Raw genomic sequence first — 26,227 nt, 5'->3', positions numbered from 1 at the left:
TGATTAGAAAAGAAAAATGGACAGTTTGAGTCACAAAACTATCATTAAACAGCGATATTTGGCAGTGAACGAGCCGGTCAGTTAAGCAGCTGTGTCCTCTGTCGCTTCTACAGGCACAAGCTAATTACGTCACCTGTTATCCTCACGTGGGGCCCACATGCGCAGAAAGGATATTTATTCCAACCAGAGAAGCCATCGGATGAGGTAAACGTTTACATTTTTGTAGGCGCTAATATTTCCCCACTGAACGGATCGTCAAAGGTTTACACCACCCCTCTCAACCCGATTGAAAATTAATACAGAAAGGGCCAGTTTCTTCCGGTGAGGTGGTCGCATGAGGCATTTTCATTCCGATTGGGTTATTATTCCAATTATTAGTGGACTATTAGGGTCCATGTTAGCGTGCACAACATTAAAGTGAAACTGTCGAAGGGAAATGTACCCTAGTGGCAAAGTAGGTTGCGTAAACCACATCCCCTTATCAGAGATCCGGATCCTGTTGACACATTCAGCTGTCTCAATAGCAGTTGCACGGATTTCAAATTCAACCACTCAATCACTTTGCAGCTCTACCTTCCATACGACCAATTTTAGGTCCCATAATGGAGAACACTGGCAGACTTATAACACTCAACTCTCTTTCTTAACGGTGCAGTCACCTTTGTTTTGCACTCAGACATGTTCCATAACTCTACCTTGGAAAACAGACTTTCAAGGGCAAATCAACTTGACATTTCATTCAGGATGAATTTACAAGTTTATGTGTAAGGCTTGCAGTACTTCTGACGGTCATACCATAGCCGCAAGCTCTGTTGTGATACCATTTTTAACCAATATATCCTTGAAACCAGACCTTTTCAGAAAAGTTCACCATCACTGTGTTATCAATTTTATTTTCAGAATTTACATAGATATAAAACATTTGAAAAGTGTTACGCTCTCCGTTCTGCCAGCAAATCATTAAATTTCGACAAAGTCAAAATTAAGTGGAAAAAGAGCAAATACAGCTCCACTGGAAGTCCCAGCAGCCATGTAACACCTCCACACTCACTGTTCTGGCCAGGTAGATGAGCAATACTTTTTCACAACAGGCAATAAATCAAACAGCCCGACCAAGTACTTGATCACTCATAATAAAAACGACCAAATCAATGTTGGTAAGCAATCGGCATTTGCATTTCTGCACTGTCTGATTTATCAGTGAGACAGACAGTTACAGTGCGCCTTTTGAATCATGTCCAAACGTCACTCCCACAGAATGTCACTGGATTTTGGTCAGCACAATACTTCCTTTTTTCTATTTGTGGAATCTATCCAAAGCTGACTTCTGGCCAAATGTCTTCTCTTTCCTCTTCTCCCTCTCCTTCTTTTCCCTATCCATCTTTGCTTTGTCCTCCACTGACTTTCTGATCACATCCTGTAGGAAGAACAGTAAGTGTTGAAATGAGGCATTCACTGCAGATATGAATCAAACAACATGTTTACGCATCTGACATGATGGGTAACTTACTCTCTGGTCTATGTGAGCCACTTGTTTCTTGCGTTTTTCTATATTTCCACTAGAGCTCCGGCCTTTTTTCTTAAACCTTGGCTTGAATTTTTCCACAGCAAGTGGGTCATATCCCTGAAAAGACAACAAAAACATCACTTATTTTAGAGAAAGGCGGATGTGATAACTTTGGGGAAGTTTGACTTTATTAATACACACAGATCTCTGTAACAAAATTTGATATCTGCCGACAAGATGCTTTCCAAATTCCAGATACTGACCAGAGCTTGGACTCTGTCTTGGTGCCTTTGTTGATAGCTGGCATGGTCAACCTGACCTAGCTGGCTTGGGTCCAGAGTTATTAACTCTGGCTGAATTTTCTCTAGAAGGGCCTTGACCTCCCACTCCTGCCTCTGTTTTGTACTGCGGTATGGATTTGCATCCAAACCGTCAAAGTTAGGCTCACCAGCACCTATCAGAGGAAAGAAAGGAGATAAACAAAGGGAAACAAGACCTGCATATAAAGTGAAGTGATGGAAGAATGGTTTGGTGGGATGGTGAAACATGAAACGGTTTTTTGAGCCATGTTTTGGCCTGGCCATTTCCTGACAAGGTTGATCAATGTTCTACAGCATCAACCAAATATCTGATTAAGCCAAACACCATTTCAGAATATCCCATAAATACTCAGTTAAGATCTGCCTTGCCAAAGTACCCTTGTGCAAGACATTAAATCCCTACCCGTTCTGGGGGCGCTTTTCTATGTCTTATCTTGTGTTTTGAGCTATGTGATGGGGGACGGATTGATTAGAAAAAAGCTGCCTTCAGAAACCACCAACTATCACACAATTATACATGTGTTGACTTTGAAGGCCTCAAGTCAATAAATAAATCACTGCGTTTAAGGCATTGCTGGTAGAATGCCTTCTTTACCTGTCAAGAAAGAAATTTATGCAAATTACAAATAAAGAGATGCTCCTTAATTGTTATAACAGTTCTGGTTTGAATTTTCCTTGTAGGCTTACTGGATATATTCCATGCACGGAACTGCACACCATGGACTTCCAGTTAAACATGTAATGAGCAAGACGCATGTGAGGGACGCTCCTACAAACAACTTTTATTTCTTTAAGCCTTCAAGTTCTGTTGGTAATTTTTACTCCTATTTTTGACTTTTACATTGGACTACAATATTAAAACACCCGCAATGGCCCACAAAATGACAAGGAAAGATATAAAAGACAGAAGTGAAGCGACTAACCCCACAAGAAACCACGAGTCCTGTAATGGCGCCTGATATGGAAGCTAATGTTGAGATACCCGCCGAGCTAGACAAACTTCGTACTGTTCTACTGAAAGAACTAACTACAACAATGACCTCACTGATAAAAGAAGCATTTGAAAGTGCACTTTTGCCCATCTCAGCATCTTTGGAAAAGATTTGAGCTACAACCGACTCTCATGCCAAATATTAAACAAGGTTGAGCACACACTATCAGACTACAGCGACAGACTGGTGGCACTGGAAACAAAATGTGCTGCTCTTGAGTTGGAGAACACCCAGCTTAAAGCTAAGATCGATGACCTTGAAAATAGGTCTCGCCGATCAAACCTGCAAATTATTGGATTTCCTTAAAAAAAATGGGAGGAGCCCACCTGGTGAAATTCATATCAGAGTTTCTCGTGGAAGTGTTTGGAAAAGATCCAAAGGAATTGAATTGAGTACAACTGGACTTGGTATATATCCGTGAAGACGTTTCGTCTCTCATCCAAGAGGCTTCATCAGTTCGTGCCTTTCAGACTAGACCAAGCTAGTCTAGTTCGTCAGAAAGGCACGAACTGATGAAGCCTCTTGGATGAGAGGCAACACGTCTTCACGGATATATACCAAGTCCAGTTGCACTTGATTCAATTCCTTTGGATAACCATGACCTGGATGAATGAGAACATTCACAGACATGTTTGGAAAAGACATTTTTCCCACTCCGCCCATCCTTGACCGTGCACACGGTCTTGGGCAACCACCGACATCCGAAAACAGGATGGCAAGACCTTTTATTGTGTTTTTTCACCACTTCCAAGATAAGGAATGCATCACTCACAGGAAAAGGGAACATCTGTTCTATTGAGGGCACAAGATTTATATCTACCCAGATATCAGCGCCAGCCTAGTGAAGAAGCGTGCAGCTTTCAACAAGTTGAAGGCGGACCTGTACAAGAAGACTGTCCATTTCAGTCTGCTTTATCCCCCTGCCTACGAGTTTACTTCCAAGGACAGACTCATATCTTTGACAGTCCCGCGGATACACAAGTCTTTTATGACCAACACTGGGAGAACTAGAAAACATGTCTAATAGGGCGGGGTGAGCTGGTCAAAATTGATTACAACTAATATTCTGTCTGTTGACACTCCATTAGATTGCTCAAATACCTTTTACGTTCTTGATCCACTGTAAAGAGGAAAAGATTACATAGATGTGTTGCAACCCCCCTACTCACTCACTGCTGAAACCAAACTACGCTTAATTTAGTGGCAAATTAGGGACAGTCACAAAATTACTGACAAAGTAAAATGTAAGTGACAGCTAAATATCTTGATAAATGAATAAATCATTTGTAGGTAGACAATTTAAATGTCATTTCAAGCAATATAATTTAATTATCAAAGTACTTGAGTGTATTTAAGTACTTTCACCTGTTTGCCAAAATTTATTTATTTTTCTAATAGTTCAGGACTTGGGCACTCTTGTACTTTTCAGACGATCCCTTACATTTGGTAAAGGGGGGGGGCTTACATTTAGTGCTATTCTACAAATACAGCCACTTTCATGTGAGAAAGGAAAAGAAGAAGTTTAAGATGCACTCGAAACTGAGAATATGTTTTTCTGTTTATGAAACAAGACCTAGGACTTTTGTTCTTTTGTTGTTCTTAAACATTGGAAACATTGGGGAATGAAAGAGGTTAGCCTTAGGATGTATTTATGCTCTCTTATCTGTCAAATATCAAAAATCAATCTCGCAAATGCATTCTGCTATATCAAACATAGGTCTGAAGTTTTTAGTTTTGTTTCTTTTGGTAAATGGCGTCAAATACCAAGGGTAATAAAGGAGGTCAGTCAATCAAATTTACATCATGGAATGTTAAAGGAATGAATGGCCCGATCAAACGCTCAACGGTTTTTTTTTCACCTTAAACATCTCAATGCTGAGATCGTGTTTTTAGAGGAGACACATATGAAAGTGGCGGAAAAGTTGCGAAAAAGTTGGATTAATTAAACCTTCCATTCTAACTTTAACAGTAAAGCTAGAGGTGTAGCAATATTAATCAGTAAAAAAATTCAGTTGATCCCCTCTAAAACTGTTTCTGACCCCAATGGTCATTATGTTATTGTTATGGGTTCTTTATTTCACATGCAAGTTCTTTTAGTCATTGTATATTGTCTCAACTGGGACGACGCCCAATTTGTTAACAAACCCTTATCTTCTCTCAACTGTTTAAATACACACCGACTGATATTAGCAGGTGGTATAAATTGTGCAATCAATCCAAGATTGGATCGTTCGAGTTTGACAGTAGTCCCCCCAACAGGAATGGCAAAAGCATAGGCCACGTTTATGGAGGAGAATGGATGTGTGGACCCGTGGAGTTTTTATAACCCTTCAGCCAAAGACTTTTCCTTTTTTCCCAAATATCCATCATACATTTTCCAGGATAGACTACTTCTTTTTAGACTCATCCCTTCTTAGTGAAGTCAAATCTGTGGAATCTTTGGTAATTGTCATATTGGATCATGCCCCATTGACTTGAAATTAACTAATTAACAATCACTTGACAGATTGTCCTCCTTGAAGATTTACCTCACTATTGCTATCTGATAAGAAATTCTATGACTACCTATCAAAATATATATGCCCATTCCTAGATACAAATATAGTTGAATCCATCTGCCCCCCATTACTATGGGAAACTTTGAAAGCATTCCTAAGGGGGCAAATAATTTCCTATTCCTCTCATGTAGGTAAACAATGCAAAAAACAACTTCCAAGAATTAACAGAATCACTATTAAACATAGATTGCCAATGTTCCATAAATCCTATACCAAAACTCCTTAAAAAAAAGATTAGATCTACAATCACAATTCAATTTGCTATCTAGAAATAAGGCAGAGCGCTCATTACTCCATTCTCGTGGTTTTTATTATGAGTATGGAGAAAAAGGGAGTAGCCTTCTTGCTCATCAATTAAAACAACAATCTGCATCTCGGCTTATACCTCAGGGGAAGGTCCCTGGTAATAACCTGGTGACAGATCATAAAGAGATTAACAAAAATGTTACATAATTTTACTCCACTTTATACAATTCTGAAGCACCAGTAGACAATTCCAAAATGATAAATCTTTTAAATAATTCAAATACTCCAACAATTAGTGAGGATCTTGCCTCAGATTTGGAGAGGCCAGTAGGTTTGGCAGAAATTGTTACATCTATAAGATAAATGCAGAGTGGGAAGATGCCGGGTCCAGATGGTTATTCTACCGATTTCTAAAGAAGTTTGCTGACAAGCTCTCTCCTCTTTTGCATATGTTCCAAGAACATATTATGCAAAAGAGTCAGGTGCGGCACCCTGGTCTGCTGCCCGCCAACGGGCTGTTTTCCAGGACGCTGCCGGCGTTTTCCCTCCAGTCCCAACTTTGCAGCACGGCCTCCCTCAGTCTTACATCCCCAAGGACCTGCAGTCGGCTTGGTGCATCTTCATATGGCATGACGCCCACCGTACCCCCCTGCCGCACCCCTATGATGGCCCCTTCTGTGTCCTGGCGGCGGGGGCTAATAACTTTGTTGTGGATGTCGGTGGTAAGCAGGAGTGGGTTTCGTTGGACCGCCTCAAGCTGTCTCACCTGGACTTGGGACAGGCCGGTTCAACTGGCCCAGCCCCTTCGGCGTGGACGCCCCCCTGCCCCCACACCCGTCAAGAGGAGCCGTTTTGGCTGCATTATTCGTCCCCCGCCACGATGATTTTTTTTTCCGTTTTGTCATGGTGAATTCTGGGGGGGCGTGTGTAGTGACTTACTTGCAGGTTAGATATTCACCATGTGGGCCAGAGATGGTCCCTTTAAGATAGTGGGCGGGGGTTAGCAAGGGGTATTGTGGGTAGACACAAGGCTGAGGTTTTTAGCATTCTGAACTGCTGACAGAAAGTTGGTTGGAGGAAATAAATGACCCCACAGCTGTGTGGTCAAAAGGAGAAGTGGTCTCGTCTCCTTTCTTACATCCTCCACATTGGTCGCTAAACTGCAACTGCAGTCTGTAGAGGGGTAGCACCTTACCTCAGCAAGGGCCCTTTGGCTAAGGATGATATCCCTACTGACAGATCTGGTCCTCCTGCATGCCTGTAATGTACTTCCCATAGTGCCCAGTCTAGCCAAAAAAATTGGGATAGGAGAAGGGAACTCTGATTTCAAATCCACCCACTGCCTGGTGGGTTGATGCCTCTTTAGGCAAAGGCTAGGAGAAGGAAACACTCTGACAACAAAAACACCTACTGCCTTGTAGGTTGATGCCTGTTTAGGCAAAGGCTAGGAGAAGGTAACTCTGAATTCAAATCCCCGGGCACAGTCTATGTCAGTACCTTGAAAGGGTAAACCAAGGGTAAATCATTCCCGGGGCGCTGCACGGCAGCTGCCCACTGCTCCTAGCTACACAGCTAGGATGGGTTAAACGCAGAGAGTGAATTTAATTGCATGTATGTACAAATGACAAAGTCTATCTATTCTAAGACTCAACTGAAAAAGGCCAGTTACCTTCGACACTCTGTCAAGCATCCATATCCTTCTACTTAAGAAAGACAAGGATCCCACTAACTGTGGATCCTTTCGTCACTATCTCACTTCTTAATGTAGATGTCAAGATCATTGCAAAGGTGTTTGCTCTCCACTTAGAATCAATTCTTCCAAATATCATCTCTGAAGACCAAACGGGCTTCATAAAAAAATAAAAAAATAAATAATAAAAAAAAAAAATCAGCATTAATTCCTAAATAGTCATAAACGTTTGAATATTATTTACTCTCTCAGCAACAACTCTTCTCCAGAAGTAGTCATAGCCCTAGATGTGGATAAGGCCTTTGACCGAAATGAATGGGGCTATTTATTCACAGTACTTGACAATATCATGTAGTGGGTGGGAGACATTGTCCATGATGGCACGTAATTTCAACAGCATCCGCCTCTCAGAAACCACCACCAGAGAATCCAGTTCCACCCCCACAACGTCACCGGCCTTGCGGATCAGTTTATTGAGCCTGTTTGCATCCACCACCCTCAACCTGCTCCCCCAACACACAACATCAAACAGGAGAGCACTGGCCGCCGCAAACTCATACCACATCCTGAGCATTGTCTGGCAGATGTTGAAGGACCTCAGCCTCCTCAAAAAGTAGAGACGTCTCTGTCCCTTCTTGTAGAGGGCATCAGTGTTCTTAGCCCAGTCCAATTTATTGTCTATATACACCCCCAGGTACTTGTAGTATTCTGCAGTGTCCACACTGACCCCCTGGATATAGACAGGGGTCACTGGTGTCATTTCCCTCTTTAGATCAACAACCAGTTCCTTTGTCTTTGTTGTTGTTGTGATTGTTGGTGATCCTAATAACATCATCTGTATTAGGACCTATCACCAACAATCATCTTTTCCCTCCCTCAACCCTTGACTCTACTTTTTGTAAGTGGAAAGCTGTAGGTCTACAATGTTTTAAAGATGTATTTCCCAATGACACATTTCCCTGTTTTTATGATCTACATAAAAAATACAATTTACCTCACTCCAATATGTTTAGGTTTTTTTTCCCCCAAGTGCGTAACTTTATACATAAACAATTTCCCTCATTTTCTTCTCTTCCACCCCAACTCACTTGGGAAAATATGTTAAACCCTAACATATTTCCCTGGGCGCTGCACAGTGGCTGCCCACTGCTCCTAGCTACACAGCTAGGATGGGTTAAACGCAGACAGGGAATTTCATTGTATGTAGTATGTACAAATGACAAATAAAGTGTATTCTATTCTATTCTATTCTCTCTGCTCAAAAAGGGCTAATATATTTCTTGTATGACAGCCTCGTAAGTTTAGAAAATCATTCAACTCAAAAAATCAAAGCACACTGGCAGAAGGAACTAGATATTGAGCTAACATATGACTATTGGGAGGGAGTGTTAAAATGGGTTAACTCCTCATCGTGTGCCAGCCTAACACTTATTCAATTTAAGGTTTTATATAGAATCCATTTTAGTAAATCCAGGCTAGCTGAGATATATCCAGGCTTAGATCCACAGTGTGGCCATTTCTCTCACTCACCCACAAATCTGACCCATATGTTTTGGTCATGCGCTGCACTTCAAAATTATTGGTCTTTAGTTTTCAACACCCTAGGATGTCATAGGAGTCCCCATTGAACCAAATCCACAAATCGCCATCTCTGGAGTACCAACAAATAATTTGTTCTTATCCTTGAACACTAAACAAAGTGATATTATTGCATTCATATCTCTTCTGGCTCACCAAAGGATTCTTTTGGCCTGGAAATCTCCCTCATCACCATCTGGGTGGTTAGAAGATATAATGTCAGATTTAACCATAGAGAAAATTAAATATACTTTGAGGGGATCAAAAGAACGTTTTTACTCCAAATGGCAGCCTTTCCTTTCCTATTTTGCCAACCTGTCTGTATTACCCTCACAGTAGAGACCAGATGGTGATGAGACATCTGTCCTGATTCTATCAAAACTATACTGAATTTGTCATTATTCATCTATACCCTTGCAGCTTTGGCTGGCTCGCTTACTTTTTACATGTATTTTACAAATGCACATTGTTTAATGCTCTTGCCTCTGAGACTTAATCAATGTAAATCCGTGAACCTATTATGAACAGGTGAGACTGAGATATGGTATTGTCATTTTATTTTCCAATACTCCTAAGGCATGGGGGGGGGGTCATCTGTTGTTTTGTCTGTTCTATTTGTTTTGCATTTCTTCTAAAAATATAAAATGTGGAGATATTTGTTACTACCGGATACTGTATTTGTATCTACATCGCCAATAAAAATACTGAAGAAAAAAAAAGGAATTGCACACCATGCCAGGTCTTAAAGGACATGGCTGTGCATTTTTGTTTTTTGTATTATCAACATGGTCTATGAGAAAGCTGAAACAGACAAGGATTTTCTCCTACTCATCAGCAGCCGAGTAATGGTCAACATCAGAGACGGCGACATATGCAACCCATTGAGCTCCATTATATTCCAAAAACTGGTTTAACCAGGTCAGAGCTGCATCCTCATTTTGACCGACACAACTCATCATTACAAACAACGTGGGTATTGTGGTTTTCTCGAAATGTGTTCACAGACGGCCACAACAACAAGTTTATATTCTATGTAAACAAGACACGGTGCATGCTCATGAAATTTCGTGCCAATATGAGGGCCAACAGTAACACAGGCAGGATTGACAGGCTAGGCGTATCACACACTCATTTTATTCCTAATTCTCACTCTTCACAAAATTCTTTAAACAAATTGGCTGATTTTGAAGAAAAAAGTGTCAATGGAGTAGATGGATAGGTCAGATTTGGTGGACCCATTCAACTATATTTATATGAGCCCGAGTATTCCCAAGAGGAAATACGATGACAAAGCACAGAAAGGGAAAGACTAAATGCAAGGATTGTAGATACTAAAACAGCAATTCATATACAGGAACAAGACAGAACTACCAGAGATTAGTGGTGCAGCTGAGGTCATTTCTCAGCAATGCCAACTGAGGAAGAATGCAGATGCTGCACAGAATGGGACATCCTGGACCCGATATTATGAGAGCTCTAAGATGACGAACATGGTGAACCCACTTGTGTAACAACACCCTGACTTTAACGAGTAGACAAAATAACAATGTCCCAGCGGTTGTCTGCAATTTAATATTGAATCGGCAGACAACATTTACTTCTTTAGGCTCACAAATGTTAATTTGATCATAACTTTTCCAGTAATAACTTATGAAAATGAGTTTAACTGGACTACCTTTTCTCCACATACTATGGTAGAAATAACCTGCAGTGACATTAGCCCTATTGTATCAAGTGATGCAATTACTGGCACAACATCTTGTTTTATGGTTATGTAGTAAGTTTTCACCCTTCAGGCAACGGAATAGAATGCTACGCCACCCAGATGCCCCCATCCCTTTGTAGTCATTACTTGTGAAATGATCCTGGACTCAACAGCCCCGTTGTTATTTTCGGATTGAATTGAGGATTTCTGATAGCTTCCACTCACTCCCAGCATAACACTGGGCCAGAGCGGAAAAAGTGGAAGTTATGCTCTGTTGACAATCATGTTGTCCATACCTTTCTATAACTGTTCAGTTCGTTGTCTCACACAGAGATGGTAATGAAAAAGTGGAAGTTGCACAGAAAAGCTTAAGTTACTGTTTCAGTTTGAAAATCCTGCCTGCGATGCAAGCGCAGTGTCTTCTTTACATAGAAAAGAAACTTGTTGCCATAGTTGTCTGAACACATCCAGAGAAAGCTACAATGCTCACATTGTTCGTAAAGGTGAGTTGTACAGGCCAAAACAAGGATACAGCTCTGTGACCTAGTAAACCCGTTTTTTGGAATGCAATGGAGTTAAATGGCTTGCATATTGTCACTATCTTTGACACTGGCCATAACCCAGACGCTGGTGAGTAGGAGAAAATCATTGTTGGTTTCGATCGTCTTGTAGACCATCACAACAATACCAAAAAAATAAAAATTCACCAGCCATATCATTTAAGTACCCTTGCAAGACAGTAAAGGTGAACATATTGATTACACTCTGCTGACATGTATATGGCATCCTCTCTCACTGAGAGCAATATCAGTCAGGCAGGCCTAGGCACAAAGCAGACAGGTGGACCACAGGTTTGGCTCTGACAAAACTGTAAAGATTGTGTTAATTACTTCATTCATTGTCCATAGATGTTAATAAATTGTTTCTAGTTGTCTGGAATATTGGTATCTGGATAATGGATGTTGGATTATGCGCTCATCTGCGTATCTAGAGAATATCTAGGGGAATACTGTTGATAAGGTGCAAGTCACATACAAATATCACTATCATGTCAAAGAGGGTTGAGTCAGTTCATCTGGATACACTGTTTATCGATAGATACGTTTTATCACTCATCTAAATGACTGAAGATGTCACTTAGATGAGTAATTAAACATATCTGTCAATAAATGTCTGTGAATGTTCTCATTCATCCAGGTCATGGTTAGAGATAGACTAGCTTGGTCTAATCAGAAAGGCACGAACTGAGGAAGCCTCTTGGATGAGAGGCGAAACGTCTTCACGGATATACCAAGTCCAGTTGCACTTGATTCAATTCCTTTGGATCTGTCAATAAACACTGTATCCAGATGAACTGATTCAACCTTCTTTGATTTTCTTTCCTGGATTACTGAGCATGCATAAAGACATCACTATCACGTGTTGCATTACACTGATGGCTACCAAGCTACCAGCAAGATCTGTGAGCTGGTCCTTATAGTATACTGGAAACAACAAGGAAAATTAAGTCATATATTTTACAATGCAGTTCGATTTCCATGGACACCGCAGAAACCAAAATGGCCTGTTCTGGTTGTTTTAAAATCAAATATAATGCAGAGAAGCGGCACTTCTATTTTGAACCACTTGATGATATGTAATGTCAACAAGCCCAGAGATTAGACTGGCTTGGGTGGCTGGTGCAGAACTCCTCACTGTAGTCAAATTTCGTGTTTGGCTTTCCTTTTAAAAAGATCTTGCAAAGATTTGGCGTATCCCCCCCTTCCCAGGTGCTTGACAAACCGCCTCTTTTTTCACCTACCAGGAGAAGGGAAAATACAGAGGCACTGCCTGCGTTATCTCCCCTTCGGTGTGTGGACTTAGGCAAAAAAAAAAAAAAACCAAACAAAAAACGGCTGAGGAGTTAGCGCTCAATTGCTGTATAAAACAGGTTTTTCAAAAGTTTTGAATCACCGCAACCACGAGAGGTTCTTGATCATACAGTCATAATTGTGCACAAAAAATATTAGGCTGATAGGTCCAGTAGTATTTGGGATTAGCTGAGGACACGCACTTTCAAACACAGATCGCAAGCGAGCTGAGAGCATGAGCCAGAGAGGGCGCAGCGATGGTCGAGTGAGCTAGAGAGTGAATGAATATTACTCAATTTCGGTATAAAACTGGTTTTTCAAAATTTCTAATAACCACATGAGGTTTTTGATGATACAGTCATAACTGTGCACAAAAAATATTAGGCTGATAGGTCCAGTAGTATGTGAGAATAGCTGCACAAACACGCACACACCCGACCAAACGCACAATCCCCTCCAAGATGAGAAACTACACAAGTATTGTGTCTCATCATAACTAACCTGGAACTAGTATACTGGTGAAGCCTTCACCATGGCCAACTCCAAGGACATCTTCAAATGGACAGAAGTGCAGCCCCCACACTGCTCCCCGCACTTTATGTGCCATGTAAGGCTTGTTCACTGGAGTACTCCATACATTCCTGTACACCTGCACAGAGAAAATCAATGCCTTTATAAATACCAGACAAACAGGAAAGTTTGACCCCCCTATTGATAATCACCTCTGAAAATAACAAAATGATCTCTGTCAAAATAATTTATAACAAAAAATAAAACAAACAATGGCGCTTAGGTAATGATTCTTCCAAAAATGAATACGTTGTATTTTAAAGAACACTTCACCTATGGACTTAAAGCTAGAATGTGGGACTTTAACATATAAATGAATGTGCGTGACATTGAAGCCCTTACCAACGGAGTTCACGCAATGCTGTTTAAACCCATCACCACCGGGTAAAGTTATGTGTAGTGATGCGTTTTACGCCAGCAAGCAATGATTGCTTTGCCAAAGCTGATCTTTCATGTCACAAAAGCATTTGTATGCCTCTGACTGGCTTGCCTTCAGGGCTTTCTGTCAGAAAGCTTCCGGGCTTGGAAGCTATGGCGGAAAAACCCAAGATGGGTCCAAGAAAAGTTTCTGATGCTTCAGAGAAAAAAGAAACTCAGTGTTCAGAGGAAGGTTTAAAATCAAAAACAGAAAAGAAAGCGATTGACGGTGAGGACAAAAATGGACAATTTCATGTAGCGTTTCTCATTGGAGAGCGCTGAAAGAAGAGAATATCTTTCACTGGTAAAGGGGGAGGAAAAACTTCCGGACTGCAGGTTTAAACCAACATGTCACTAAGATTTTGAACCAAGATGTACATGTTTGTGTCATTTAAAATGAATGTTTATCTTACAAGTTCACCAATGAAAAATTAATCATCTAGTGCTGAATACATGGTGACCTGGACAATGTCTCCCGTGGTTGCTGACAGAAGTCCCCTCTGGCTCAACGACAGACAGGAAGCTCCAGCAGGCAGGAAGTACGACTGCAAGGGCTTGAAGGCTCTGATGTCATAAACCTTCAACTTCTTGTCCATGCCTGATGTCACCATATACCTACCAAGAAATCAGAGGAAAGCATCCTTGGAGACTACATTATGACAGCCACTGAAAGATACGGAATACACTAAGGCAGCAGTTCTCAACTGGTCTGGCCTTGGGACCCACATTTTCCCATGGTCATTAGGTCACGACTCACTTTTATGGAATTCAAACCAAGCAAATTTATTTCTCAAAAATGGGTTAGTAACCGCATATACACAATGTCATGACTGTTTTTAAACATAAAATACATATTTTTATTCCTGCACTCAAAGCACATTACTCTAGCCATAACAAACTGTTCCTGCTTAATAAACTGACGAGTATGAACATGTTGCTGATCCTGGTGAATATGAATAATATGAACATCATAACTGTATACTGTGTTTATACACATAATATGATAATCACTCCGAGTAGTTCTACTAAACGTAGCATTTGGGGAAGCTAATGAGATAGCTGGGGATCTGCTTTACTCCTGATAATAGTTTCAAAGTCTGGAGTGATCATGCTCAGGGTCCAACCTGTTCCTTTGCTTTGACTGTTACCAAAGCACACGGTAATATACACAGGCCCTTAGAAAATATATTTATCCAAGACTAAAAATGCAAGAGACTGGATCTTCCATGACTTTTCCAAAATATTTGTGATTTAAATGCATGTTGTTTTGGGGGGTTTTTTTGGGAGTGGGGGGGGGGTTTCCCCCTTTTTCTCCCCAATTATATCCGGCCTATTACCCCACCCTTCTGAGCTGTCCCAGTCGCTGCGCCGCCCCCTCTGCCGATCCAGGGAGGGCTGCAGACTACCACGTCTCCTCTAATACATGTGGAGTCGCCAACTGCTTCTTTTCACCTGAAAGAGAGGAGTTTCGCCAGGGGGACATAATCCATGGGAGGATCACGCCACTCCCCCCAGTTCCCCCCTCCCTCCCGAATAGGCGCCCCGACCGACCAGAGGAGGCGTTAGTGCAGTGACCAGGACACATACCCACACCCGGCTTCCCACCCGCAGCACGGCCAATTGTGTCTGTAGGGATGCCCAACCAAGCCGGCGGTAACACGGGGATTCGATCCGGCGATCCCCGTGTTGGTAGTCAACGGAATAGACCGCCATGCTACCCGGATGCTCTAAATGCATGTTCTTAAAATTATGATAGATTGTCTTGGACTATTGACAACCACTTCAGCCAGACTATTCGTGAGTGTGTGCTGGTACCCAATTGTGAATGTGTCCACAATCCTTCTTCAGCGTGCTATTGAAAAGCTGAATGGTCTCCTCATTCTAACTGTGTCAGTGGTTTTAAATCACAAGCCATTGAAACAAACTTCATACAAATTATAATTTATATGCCCTTAGAACAATAGTGTGATGACAATGATAAAGATTGGGGATAAGTGTGTCATGTTCCTATATCATTTTAATATCATGTAAATCTGACATATCATGCACTTGTTTTAAAAGCTTTCTAAGTATTGCTTGTTGTTTAAAATCCAGTAAAAATATCTTTGAAAAAAAAGTATTGAAAACTGATTTGGTTGTATTTTTTTGTGCTTCAAAAAAAACAACAACAGGATTTATAGATTACAGCTTAAAAGCATGCTGCCTAATATATTTTCCTTAAAAGTAGGTAGGAGATATTATTTTGTCCGCAATTATTTGCTGCAACACCGCCCCCCGCTGGTAGCGCATATTCACCTTTGCCTGGGCATTGATATCGCATTAATGGGTTAGCTTTTCTATTGTTTAAATAGAAGTTGTTGGTTTTTTTTAACCACACTCCGCGACCCATTCAGAACGAGTCCGTGATCCACGTGACTCATGTGATAAAAATGCCATTTAGTATTACGTAACCCGACTCAATGGTCCAGGTGGATAAAATAACAATTTATTAATGGATCATTAGTGAATTTCAACTTTAAAAAGTGAAACTCAGAGCTTAGTATGGGACGCCAATGACACTGTAATCATGTCATTAATATTGTGGAAATATGCTGAATAGACCACCCAAACTTCCTGTAAAATCCTTTTTTATAATCCAGCCTTCATTTGGGACTGGCCCTTATTGCCCATACAAGCCAAACAACCATCTATTATTTGTGACCAGCCATTGTTTGAAACCCAGCTTTTATTTGAGAATTTACAGTATCAAAAACACACATTCTACACTGCACTGGAATTATATAATTTTAGTAGAAACTCACATGCCACTCTTGTCAACTGCGATGGAACGTACGCCCCCCTGGTGACACAGCATCTTGACAAGAGCTTCTTTCTGGTTGGGGGACCAAAGAGTGACGGTGCCATTGGAATGTCCTAGGTGGATGATAGCATTCTGAGGATTCTGGCACATCACGTCTAGCCTACCAGCCTTGGTGGGGATGGCCACCACTTCTTTCCCCACAGACACATCCAGGTATTGCAGGAAACCAGTGGCACTCTGACCATGGGAAAAAAAACCACAAGAGCAGTTGACAAAAGTAATATCCACACATCAGAGCTGCCACTCATCAGATTCATATATTTTGACAACACGAACACCTAGCACTGATATTTACATGAAAACATTTCTCTGTCCCTTATCCTAAAGAGAGCCCATACCAAAGTGACAAGGGTGGAACCATCGTGACCAAAATACTGTATAGGGTTCAACCCCAACTTCACTCCCTAACCTGGGTTGGCAACCTACCTCAACCCTGCCAGCCATGTCTATTTCTGTCATTGTCCTTTTGAGTATAATAGTTTTCTATCTTTTGTTTATCTTGACTGCAAGGCAATATTTAAGCTTTTGTTTTAAGTAACAGCATCACTATGCAGTCAAATCTACAGCACTCAAATCATTAACATAAATGTAAAACACATTTTGAACAAAGCCCAGTGGAGACATTTTAGTGAACCCACCGCTGTGGCCAGCAGAAAGTGGTAGGGGAGGAACTGCATACGGAGGACATCGTTGAACTTGCGTATGCAATGAAGCTCAATTCCCTTGGAGTCATAGATATACAGCCACTTCTTCTGAGCAACTGCATACATATTCTCAGTATGGAGCCACCTAAATGAGGCAGTAATTCAATATGATTTAGACAAGGAAGGATGTCAAGAGGTTTGAATGGTACAGAATGTTAAAAATTTTATTTTTGTGGCTTGTGTGATGCTACTTGAAATATAGTTGGCCAACTTACTTTACATCATTGACAGTCTCCATCACATTTATCTCACACATAAGCTGTTTGGTCTGCCAGTCCAGGCATGCCACATGACCTCTCTTCCCGGCAAGTAGCAGCTGGCTGAACAAAAGAGAACACATGACAAAAATAAGTTCTCAAAACATATGAATATATAAAACGCATTTGCCATGAGTAAAAAAAACAAAAAACAAAAAAAGCACAAAATCTCAAAAAGGCATAGCATTCTCATAACATTTTTTGCATTTCCAACCAATATGTCAGTGATCTGCTAGTATCAGTCCCTTGAATTTAATCACTTGTCATATGTAGGGAAGACTCATTTCTAGAAAGACAGACAGATACTGACCGTCCAGTTTTGCTGTAATCCAGTCGATATGGTCCAAACTGGGACAAATTAAGATTAAAATACTGTCAAATGGGAGAGAAAAAAAAGAATTAAAGGGCAAAGTTTAAGCATCACTGACAGATCATTATTTACAAATCAGGAAGTAAAATCGTGCAGCACCCATTAGTGTCTCACTTTTGCCCCAGACGCTATGTCAACTGCATCTGCAATGTCCTCTTGGGATATAGTACATGTGTCCTCATCCTCATCTCCTTCAAGGAAACTAATTGAAAATGGAAGAGGTGTCACATGCAGGCGCTGTCTTTTGATAGTCTTAAATGTCTGTCTCTTTTCATGGCTTGTAAAAAACTTATATGAAAGACTTGGCGACATCAGAATTGAACTACCCTGCATCCTCTGGGAGAAGCAGTTGGTCCCAGCGTGCGGCTTGTTTCTGGGACAGATTTGTGATGGCCTGTGAGTGAGCCACAGCTGCTCTCAGCTTGATATGCCGACGAGGAGGCTAGAGAAGGCAGAATGAAAGACTACAAGGTTAACTTCTAGCAATGATTTAATCTACTTGGTTAATAGCAATCATGAATAAAGAAAAAAAGTACTTATTGCATCTGAATAGTGGAGAGACAGACAGACAGACAGAGAGACAGTTGAGGACATTACCAGTTTACTCTTCTCTTTCCTCCGGAACTTCCGCAGTTTCTCTTCTGGAACTGGTACAGCTCCAGGAAATGTGTCCGTTTTCTAAAGGAGCACGAGGAATCACCAGAAGAGATAATATGAATTGAGTCCTCAAAAAGTCAAGTTAAGCGCAGCAAATGGCAGGATAGACTTAACAGGCACAAGATTTCACCAACTGCTGTCCAGCGCTGGTAGACACAAATTAACGAAAGTAGCATCTTCAAGCAAGTTAGACATAACTTGAATCACAGTCGGTAGTTACTTACCCTTGATAAGACTTTCTGTTTCCCGCTTTTATTTCTTTGTTGATTGCTTTTCTTGGCTCCGTGTATTCTTGGCTCTTTTCCTTGCAAATGCCGTTTACTCTTTTTTCCATGATACTTATTTTTAGCTGTAGCCTTATTTTCTTCCTTAGGCTCTTCCCAGTAACGCACTGAAGTCTGTAAGAAGAGGGACAATGTGTCATGTTGCATGTAAATAATGGATTAGTTGAGTCAAGAAAATCGACATTAGTTATAAGAATGCTTTTTTAGGCTGAACGAATTAATGCTAACATTAGCAAACATTCAGCTAATGCGAGACTTCGTTGGCTGGTTGTTTCAGGAGCACGCTACAAAGCTATGTAACCCTTACTGGTCCATACTTAAGTTGACATTAAGACATCCCCTTTAGTGTAACCGTAACACTAAAGGCGTCTTAGATATAACCATTTAGCAATTATTCATATTTACCTTCTTTTTCCCCACATGTGTCTCATTCAACGTTGCTCCCTCGGAGGACGCCATCTTGGTTGTGTACTTTCCGGTGTACGTCACAGAGCCGATTCGCGTGTAGCACTTTGCACGCGGGAGGAGTTTGCCTTCAGGGCTTTCTGCCAGAAAGCTTCAGGGCATTCAAGGCTTCCGACCAAATCCACTGAATTTGCGTTAATTTAACCACACGGCTCCTGTTTCTTCTTCCTCCCCCTTCTCTTGTCTATCGGCGCCTGGAGAACCAGCTTTTGTTAGATTATCGCCACCTACTGGACTTGAGTGCAGATCAAACGGGCAGGAAAAAAAACAAAAAACAATTTCAAGTCTCAAATTGTTTGTCAAATGCCCCGCAATATAACGTGGCAGGCATTGCTGGCAATGAAATGCTTAGGTATCAGTTCAACCTCAAAAAAGCTTAAGAATATGACATAACAGATTAAGTTAAAATTAAAAACAAAAAGCTAAAAATTAACAAAAAATAAAGAAATATATAGATTACAGTATTTACAATCCAGCATGAGAAATTAAAAACTATAGCTAAAAACAACTAAAAATAATTTAAAAAAAGCTAAAAGTTCACAGTGTATACAGGCCGGAGAAGAATAAACTTAAATTTAAACTAAACTAAAGTAAAGTCACACATTCAATCTAAAATTAACAGTTGACATTGAAATGTAACAGTATATACAGAGGTATGTAGTTGTAATTAATATGTTAACTGTAACTGTACATAGTGAAGGAGTGGTATGGCGGAAAGTGAACTGTGCAGAATAAAACAGTTGAAAGAGCAGTCGCATCTCAGGTACACGCTCACTTGAAGCACAACAATCTGTTTGAACAATTCCAGTCTGGTTTTCAATACATGCACAGTACGGAGACAGCCTTGGTGAAAATCACTAATGATCTGTTGATGGCAGCTGACTCTGGGCTCTTAACCACACTTGTCCTTCTTGACCCGAGTGCAGCCTTTGATACCATCTCACATAACATCCTCCTAGAGAGATTAGCTCCCATTTGAATAACTGCCCCCCCCCCTTGACTGGTTTAGATCATATCTCCCTGGCCGCACTCAGTTTGTCCAACTTAAACATTTGAGATCACAGCCATTTCCTGTTACTACTGGTGTTCCCGGGGCTCTGTATTGGGGCCGCTCCTATTTATTATTTACTTATTACCTCTTGCCCACATTTTTAGGAAATTTGGCATTAAAATTCACTGCTATGCGGATGACACACAGCTTTATCTATCCACCAAGCCTGCCTCCACTCTTCCACCCACTTGGAAGAGTGGAGCTCTTTTCGAATAACTCCCCTTTCTTTCAATTTCTTATTTATCTTTTATTTCTGCTTGTTTCTGTTTCTCTTTTCTTATCTTGTATCTTGTTAGTTTTTCGTTATTACAGCGTGAGTGACTGTACTAGAACTCAATTTCCCCTCAGGGATAGATAACGTATTCTGATTCTGATTCCCTTTCTGACTGCTTACTAGAAATTAAATCCTGGTTTTCATATTACTTCCTCAAACTTAATAGTGATAAAACCGATGTCCTCTTAGTAGGTACTAAATCAGCTTTGGCTAAACCTGATAGTTTTTCCCTAACTATGGACAATTCTATAGTTCTTCCATTGCCTCAGGTTGAGTCCGGGTGTCATCTTGTCATCAAGTCTTGATGCAGCAAAACCTCCTCAAACTCAACAGTGACAAAACTGAACTCCTCTTCATTGGCTCTAAGTCCACACTCAGCCAAATCAACAACATCGCACTCACAATCGATGGCACTATTGTCCCCCCTTCCTCCCAGGCATGCAACCTTGGTGTGATCCTTGATCTCACCCTCTCCCTTGAGCCCCATATCCACCAAATTGTCAAATCCTCCTTCTACCACCTTCGCAACATTGCGAAAATAAGACACTTGCTCACACGCCCTGCTGCTGAGACACTGATCCATGCCTTCATCTCCTCTGGCCTTGATTTCTGCAACTCACTCCTCTATGGCATCAGTGTCAGCTCTATCAAGAGACTCCAATTGGTCTAGAACGCATCCGCCCGACTTTTAACTTTCACCAAATCCTGGCACCACATCATCCCAGTCCTAAAAGACCTCCACTGGCTACCCATCTCTCCCCGGATCAATTACAAAATCCTAGTTCTTACTTATAAAGCCCTTCACAAACTGCCCCCCCCCATACCTCACCGACCTCCTCTCTCCCTATCAACCCCCTCGGTCCCTCAGATCCACCTCAGCCTCCCTTCTCTCTACCCCCAGGTCCAACCTCCGTGACTTTGGTGACTGAGGCTTCTCCAAGGCAGTTCCCAGGCTCTGGAACTAACTCCCCCAAATCATTAGAAATTCAGAATCCCTCTCACTCTTCCACTCTCGTCTCAAGACACACCTCTTCCATTGCCTTCTCGTGCCCCCCAGCACATTATCTTTTGAAGCTGTCATCAGCAATGTTACTCGGTCTGCATACTTCCCACCTATGCACAATTAAAAAAAAATTGTTTCTAGTTTTTCCCCTTATCCCACCCGATTAACCCAATGACATATGGCCGGAATTCTTGTCGAATAACTCCCCTGGCTCACGTTTCCACAGGAAGGAGAGAGTCGTAACACCAGCTTCCTTCAAACGCGTGTTGCCTGCTCTCGCTGTTTTACACGCTGAAGCCTCCTCGCATGGATTGCATCACCTTCAGGCCGCGAAGGACACGTAGGGGGAACGCTTTCGGTTGCTTGGCTGCAGGCGCCCGGATGGGCCAGAGGGGTCGCTGGAGAACGACGAGTCCCCGAACACTACGCCGATCCACACCCACTATCCCTCGGGTAAGGGTGGCGTAATGAATGCCTTACCCCGTGGACGCTCTGGCCGTGACCGGTTACGGCGAGTCTGGGATACGAACCTCCCAGCCACATGACGAGCGGACTGCAAGAAGGGCGGTTTATTCCGCTCGGCCATCAGAGCGGCCCCACCTATGCAATTTTAATCATCTTTGCCCTTCACTTACACCTAACAGTACCGCCATATTCATTCACACCCTGGTTGCATCCCGTACTGACTACTGCTATTCTATCCTCTTTGCCCCCCCCCCCAGTGTCTTCATAAACTTCAGTTGGTCCAGAATTCAGCTGCTCGTATCATTACCAGAACTCCTTCCATAGATCATGTCACTGCTGTTCTTCAGCAACTCCATTGGCTCCCTGTTAAATACCGTATTGACTTCAGGATCCTGCTTTTCACTTTTAAGGCCCTTAATAACCAAGCTCCTTCATATCTTTCTGAGCTCCTTCTTATCGACACGCCCTCCGGCACTTTCAGATCCTCTTCTGCTCTCCAACTCACTACACCATTGGCCCGCTTGACAACCATGGGGTCTTTTAAAAAAAAATGTTGTGTCCTTGAGTGCTCTGAAAGGCAACCACAAATACAATGTATTATTATTATTAATAAAGTGAAGTGTGCATTTTGTGAGAGAGAGAGAGAGGGAAAGAAAGAGAGGGCAGAGAGAGAGAGAGAGAGAGGAAGGGGGCAAAAAAAGTGCCTTTTTTATTACTAAATTCTCTCAACAAGGCATGTTTCTTTTAAAAATGTCCACGTTTTGCTGACTGATTTTCCAAGGAGACCCTCTAGTGAAAGGTTTTTGTGTTTTGTGTCCATCAGTGATGCAAACAATTTATTCTGCTCCTCACTATAAACTGCGTGAATGTCTCCCAGTTTTATAGTGTAAAACTGCGCCCTGTGTGCCCCGTTCTTACTAGAGTTATTGTGATTCCTTCCTGCCTATTCCTGCCCCCAATTCTCCCAGCACCAACCTGCTTTTGTATACCATATAAGCTTCTGCCTGTTTCGCTGTCATCCCATTATTCTTGCCAGATTTTTTTGCATATGGGACTTTATGTGAACTTTAGCCTCGGGCCCTACTTAATTCTATACTGTGCGGCTTGAGTGTATGTTTGGTGAGTCCATCCACATTTTCATTGCCCTCTGCACCTACATGAGCAGGAATCCAAAGAAATTGTTCCTTCATTTCATTATTTTGCAGCCTATGCAGGATTTGAAAAGTTTCAAATAAAATGTCCTGTCTACACGAGGACCTACCGGAGCTGCGACTAGTCGATGCCAACAGGCTTGTCAGACGCAATCCCCGCATCACATAATCCACTGTCCTCAATCCATTGCAAGGCTAAAATTATTGCTAAAAGTTCGACTGTATACACTGATAGTTGGTCTGATGACGTTTTCTTAATGGCTGTATTGTTTTCAGGAACAAATATTGCAGTTCCTGTACGCCCTGTAACCGGGCCTTGAGAACCATCTGTAAGTATAAATATCCATTCTGAGTAGTGCTAGTCAATATAGGTTTGTATAACATTACTATGTGGTACAAAATTGAGTTTTTCTCTCAATTTTTGCTGAATATCCAGGTCTATGCTTGGCATTGTGAATAGCCAGGGAGGAGTTGTTGCAAAAGGAGCAATTGAGCTGCACTGTAAGTTACTCAGGGCAATATTTCTTGCCTTTGCATCTCCTATCATAACTCATCTTAAGTGAGCTGATTAAGGGACAACTTATTTTGTGCATGAAAAATTGAAATTGCACACATTTGTTCCAGTTAAGCAATTAGGGACAGAAGTGTAGAAGTTAAAATAGAAAAGTGTCTTTCAGCCTTTTTTTCTCTTTTTTTTTTGGATTTTATTTTTTGAATATTTCACCCTCTCGTGCAAACTTTTCCAGTGCTGAGAGAGCTTGAGACATATTTCTTGTCTGAAAGTCAAGAGTCAAGTTACCCGTCATCCTTGCGTGAGAGTAATATTCTTACTTCTCACGCAAGGCTTCGCCTTTTGCTCCTGTCATGTGCTCCCTTTGGTGCGTGAAAGTCCTGCTTACACTTCAATATTGGACACATGATAGCCCCATTCTCTACTTGAAGTCTTGGTCTTATCTGTCAACAGTAGCAGACAAACTGGAAAAAAAAAATGTGTTCATGGTGTGCATGTATTTGCTCTATATGCTAATGTCTGATACCGAGATATGAGCTTCTGTTTTTGCAAGGCGCCTACAGTCCTCATCCGTCCATGTGGAGGACAGTGGTCAGGGTGAAGGGTGACTGGTGCTGTGGGTGAACAGTGAAAAGAACATGACACAGAGGATGAATAAAACCATTCCTCCCAGTTTATACACATCATTTACCTGTGTTTATCAGTATGCACGTGTCATCAGGGTTATCGAAGAGGAGGAACCCACTCCCCAGGCAACTTCGGAGCGACTGGTTTTGTTTGAATGTCATACATATTTGCGAACCTGAAACAGCAGCACTGGTTTGTGATAAAATCTGTCTCCGAAATAGAGAGAGACGTATGGGAGATTTTCAAGATAAAAGATTGTTGAAGTGCTGGCCGAGTGGAAAGAAGCCTGAAGAGGAGAACAAGGGGGGAAAAAACAGCAAAAACAAAACAAAACAAAAACAAGTAGTTTCAAAAATATACTGTTTTACTCCCTTACTATAATTGTACTCTAGCTCTTTCTGTGAAAAAGGGCAGAATGGACCCCCCCCCCACACACACACACACTTCCCCCACAACAAGTTACTGCAATGCTGATCTATTATGTCACACATTTCCACTTGTTCTCCTCCAGTGTAAAGAAAAGGAAATCATGATCAACATTAAATCCTCGGTTAGGGCTCATGATGTCACCAGGTGTCGATATGAATATTTTCTAACCAAATGGTCTTAGCATGTAATGCCTGTGCTGCACATATACAGTGCGAGGTGGCGAAATGCCAACTTTAACCTACTGGTCAAACACTTGCGTTTGTCTCTATTCATAGCCAATAAGAGTCAGACCGGTGCAACATCTTCATAATCAAGTTTGGAAAGGTCAAAGCAACTCGGGTCTGAAAGGTTGAAGTTTAATTTGGAGTATTTTTACATACCTGCGTGGTAAGTGCTTAATTAAAAAAAGTGTAATGTGTGGAAAACAAGCACTTTTTGTAATTTTGGTTCTAATAATTTTTACACTTTGTCTGTAGCATATTATTATTGATAGTTGCTTACTTACATCTCAAACCCCTTACTCCTCACTCCATCTGTAACAGTTTTCACTGGTTTAATTTCCCACCTGTCAATATCCAGGAGTGTGAGGTGTAAGAGAGGTAGTAAGATGAGAACTGGCAGCAAATACCTAAAGAGTAAGAAGTGTATGAGTAATCACAGTAGAGAATAAGAGTAGCAGTAGTAGTAGTAGTAGCAGTAGTAGTACTAGTAGTAGTAGTAGAAGTAGTAGTGGTAGCAGTAGTAGTAATAGAAGTAGTAGCGGTAGCAGTAGCAAAAGTAGTAGTAGTAGTAGTGGTGGCGGCAGTAGTAGTCATAGTAGTAGTAGCAGTAGTAGTAGTAGTAGTAATAGTCACAGCAGCAGCAGCAGCAGCAGCAGTAGTAGTAGTAGTAGTAATAGTAGTAGCAGCAGCAGCAGTAGTAATAGTAGTAGCGGTAGCAGTAGTAGTAGTGGTAGTAGAAGTAGTAGTATCAGCGGCAGCAGTAGCAGTAGTAGTAGTATTGGTAGTAGTGGTAGTAGAAATTTTAGTATCAGCAGCAGTAGTAGTGGTAGCAACCATAGTAGTAGTGGTATCAGTAGCAATAGCAGCAGCAGCAACAGCAGTAGTAGTAGTAGTAGTAGAAGTAGTAGTAGTAGTAGTAGTGGTAGTAGTATTGGTAGTAGAAATGTTAGTATCAGCAGCAGTAGTAGTAGTAGCAACAGTAGTAGTAGTGGTAGCAGTAGCAATAGCAACAGTAGTAGTAGTAGTAGTAGTAGTAGTAGTAGTAGTAGTAGTATGGCATGAGCGGAAGAGTAAAGTAGGAGCAACAATTATAAAAGTTTGTAAACCTTTATAATGGTAACAACTAAGCATTCAAACCAAAAATACAAGAACTGGTTGTTGTCCACGCAATTACACAAAACTTTATTTTGAACAAAGAACTTCAATCACGGGTGCAGCAGGTAAATATTCATAACTATACTTCAAGCTCTCAACCATTCAAAAACATTCAAACACTTTCCAGTTCAAACATTAAAAACTGAGTTTCAGCCATTCACACCTCTGCTGTGGTCTTTCAGCACCTGATCGGGATCTTACAGGATCTGGCACCAATCTGCCCTCATATTTACAATACCAGATTCATGTAACCTGTAAACAGAGACAAGTGTACTGACCAGTTGGTCAAAGTTGGTATTTCAGCAACTCA

General features: G+C 41.4%; 1 protein-coding gene across 1 annotated transcript; it reads right to left on the bottom strand.

The window, feature by feature from the left end:
* Positions 1 to 879: 879 nt before the first annotated feature.
* wdr46 (WD repeat domain 46) lies at positions 880 to 19,038 on the bottom strand. Its single transcript, XM_056274603.1, has 14 exons — positions 18,971 to 19,038; positions 18,506 to 18,679; positions 18,222 to 18,302; positions 17,951 to 18,066; positions 17,739 to 17,826; positions 17,565 to 17,626; positions 17,213 to 17,317; positions 16,932 to 17,082; positions 16,235 to 16,470; positions 13,895 to 14,048; positions 12,948 to 13,095; positions 1,771 to 1,961; positions 1,511 to 1,624; positions 880 to 1,417 (listed from the first exon to the last, which is right to left on the bottom strand). Exons 1-14 carry the CDS (start codon positions 19,022 to 19,024, stop codon positions 1,298 to 1,300), a joined length of 1,794 nt encoding a protein of 597 aa, XP_056130578.1. The 5' UTR covers positions 19,025 to 19,038; the 3' UTR covers positions 880 to 1,297.
* Positions 19,039 to 26,227: the final 7,189 nt, after the last annotated feature.

This window comes from Lampris incognitus, chromosome 2 (genome assembly GCF_029633865.1).
Source record: "Lampris incognitus isolate fLamInc1 chromosome 2, fLamInc1.hap2, whole genome shotgun sequence".
Classification (NCBI taxonomy): Eukaryota; Metazoa; Chordata; class Actinopteri; order Lampriformes; family Lampridae; genus Lampris; species Lampris incognitus.
The sequence above is the reverse complement of the archived record's forward strand: the minus strand, read 5'-3'. Positions and strand labels throughout refer to the sequence as shown.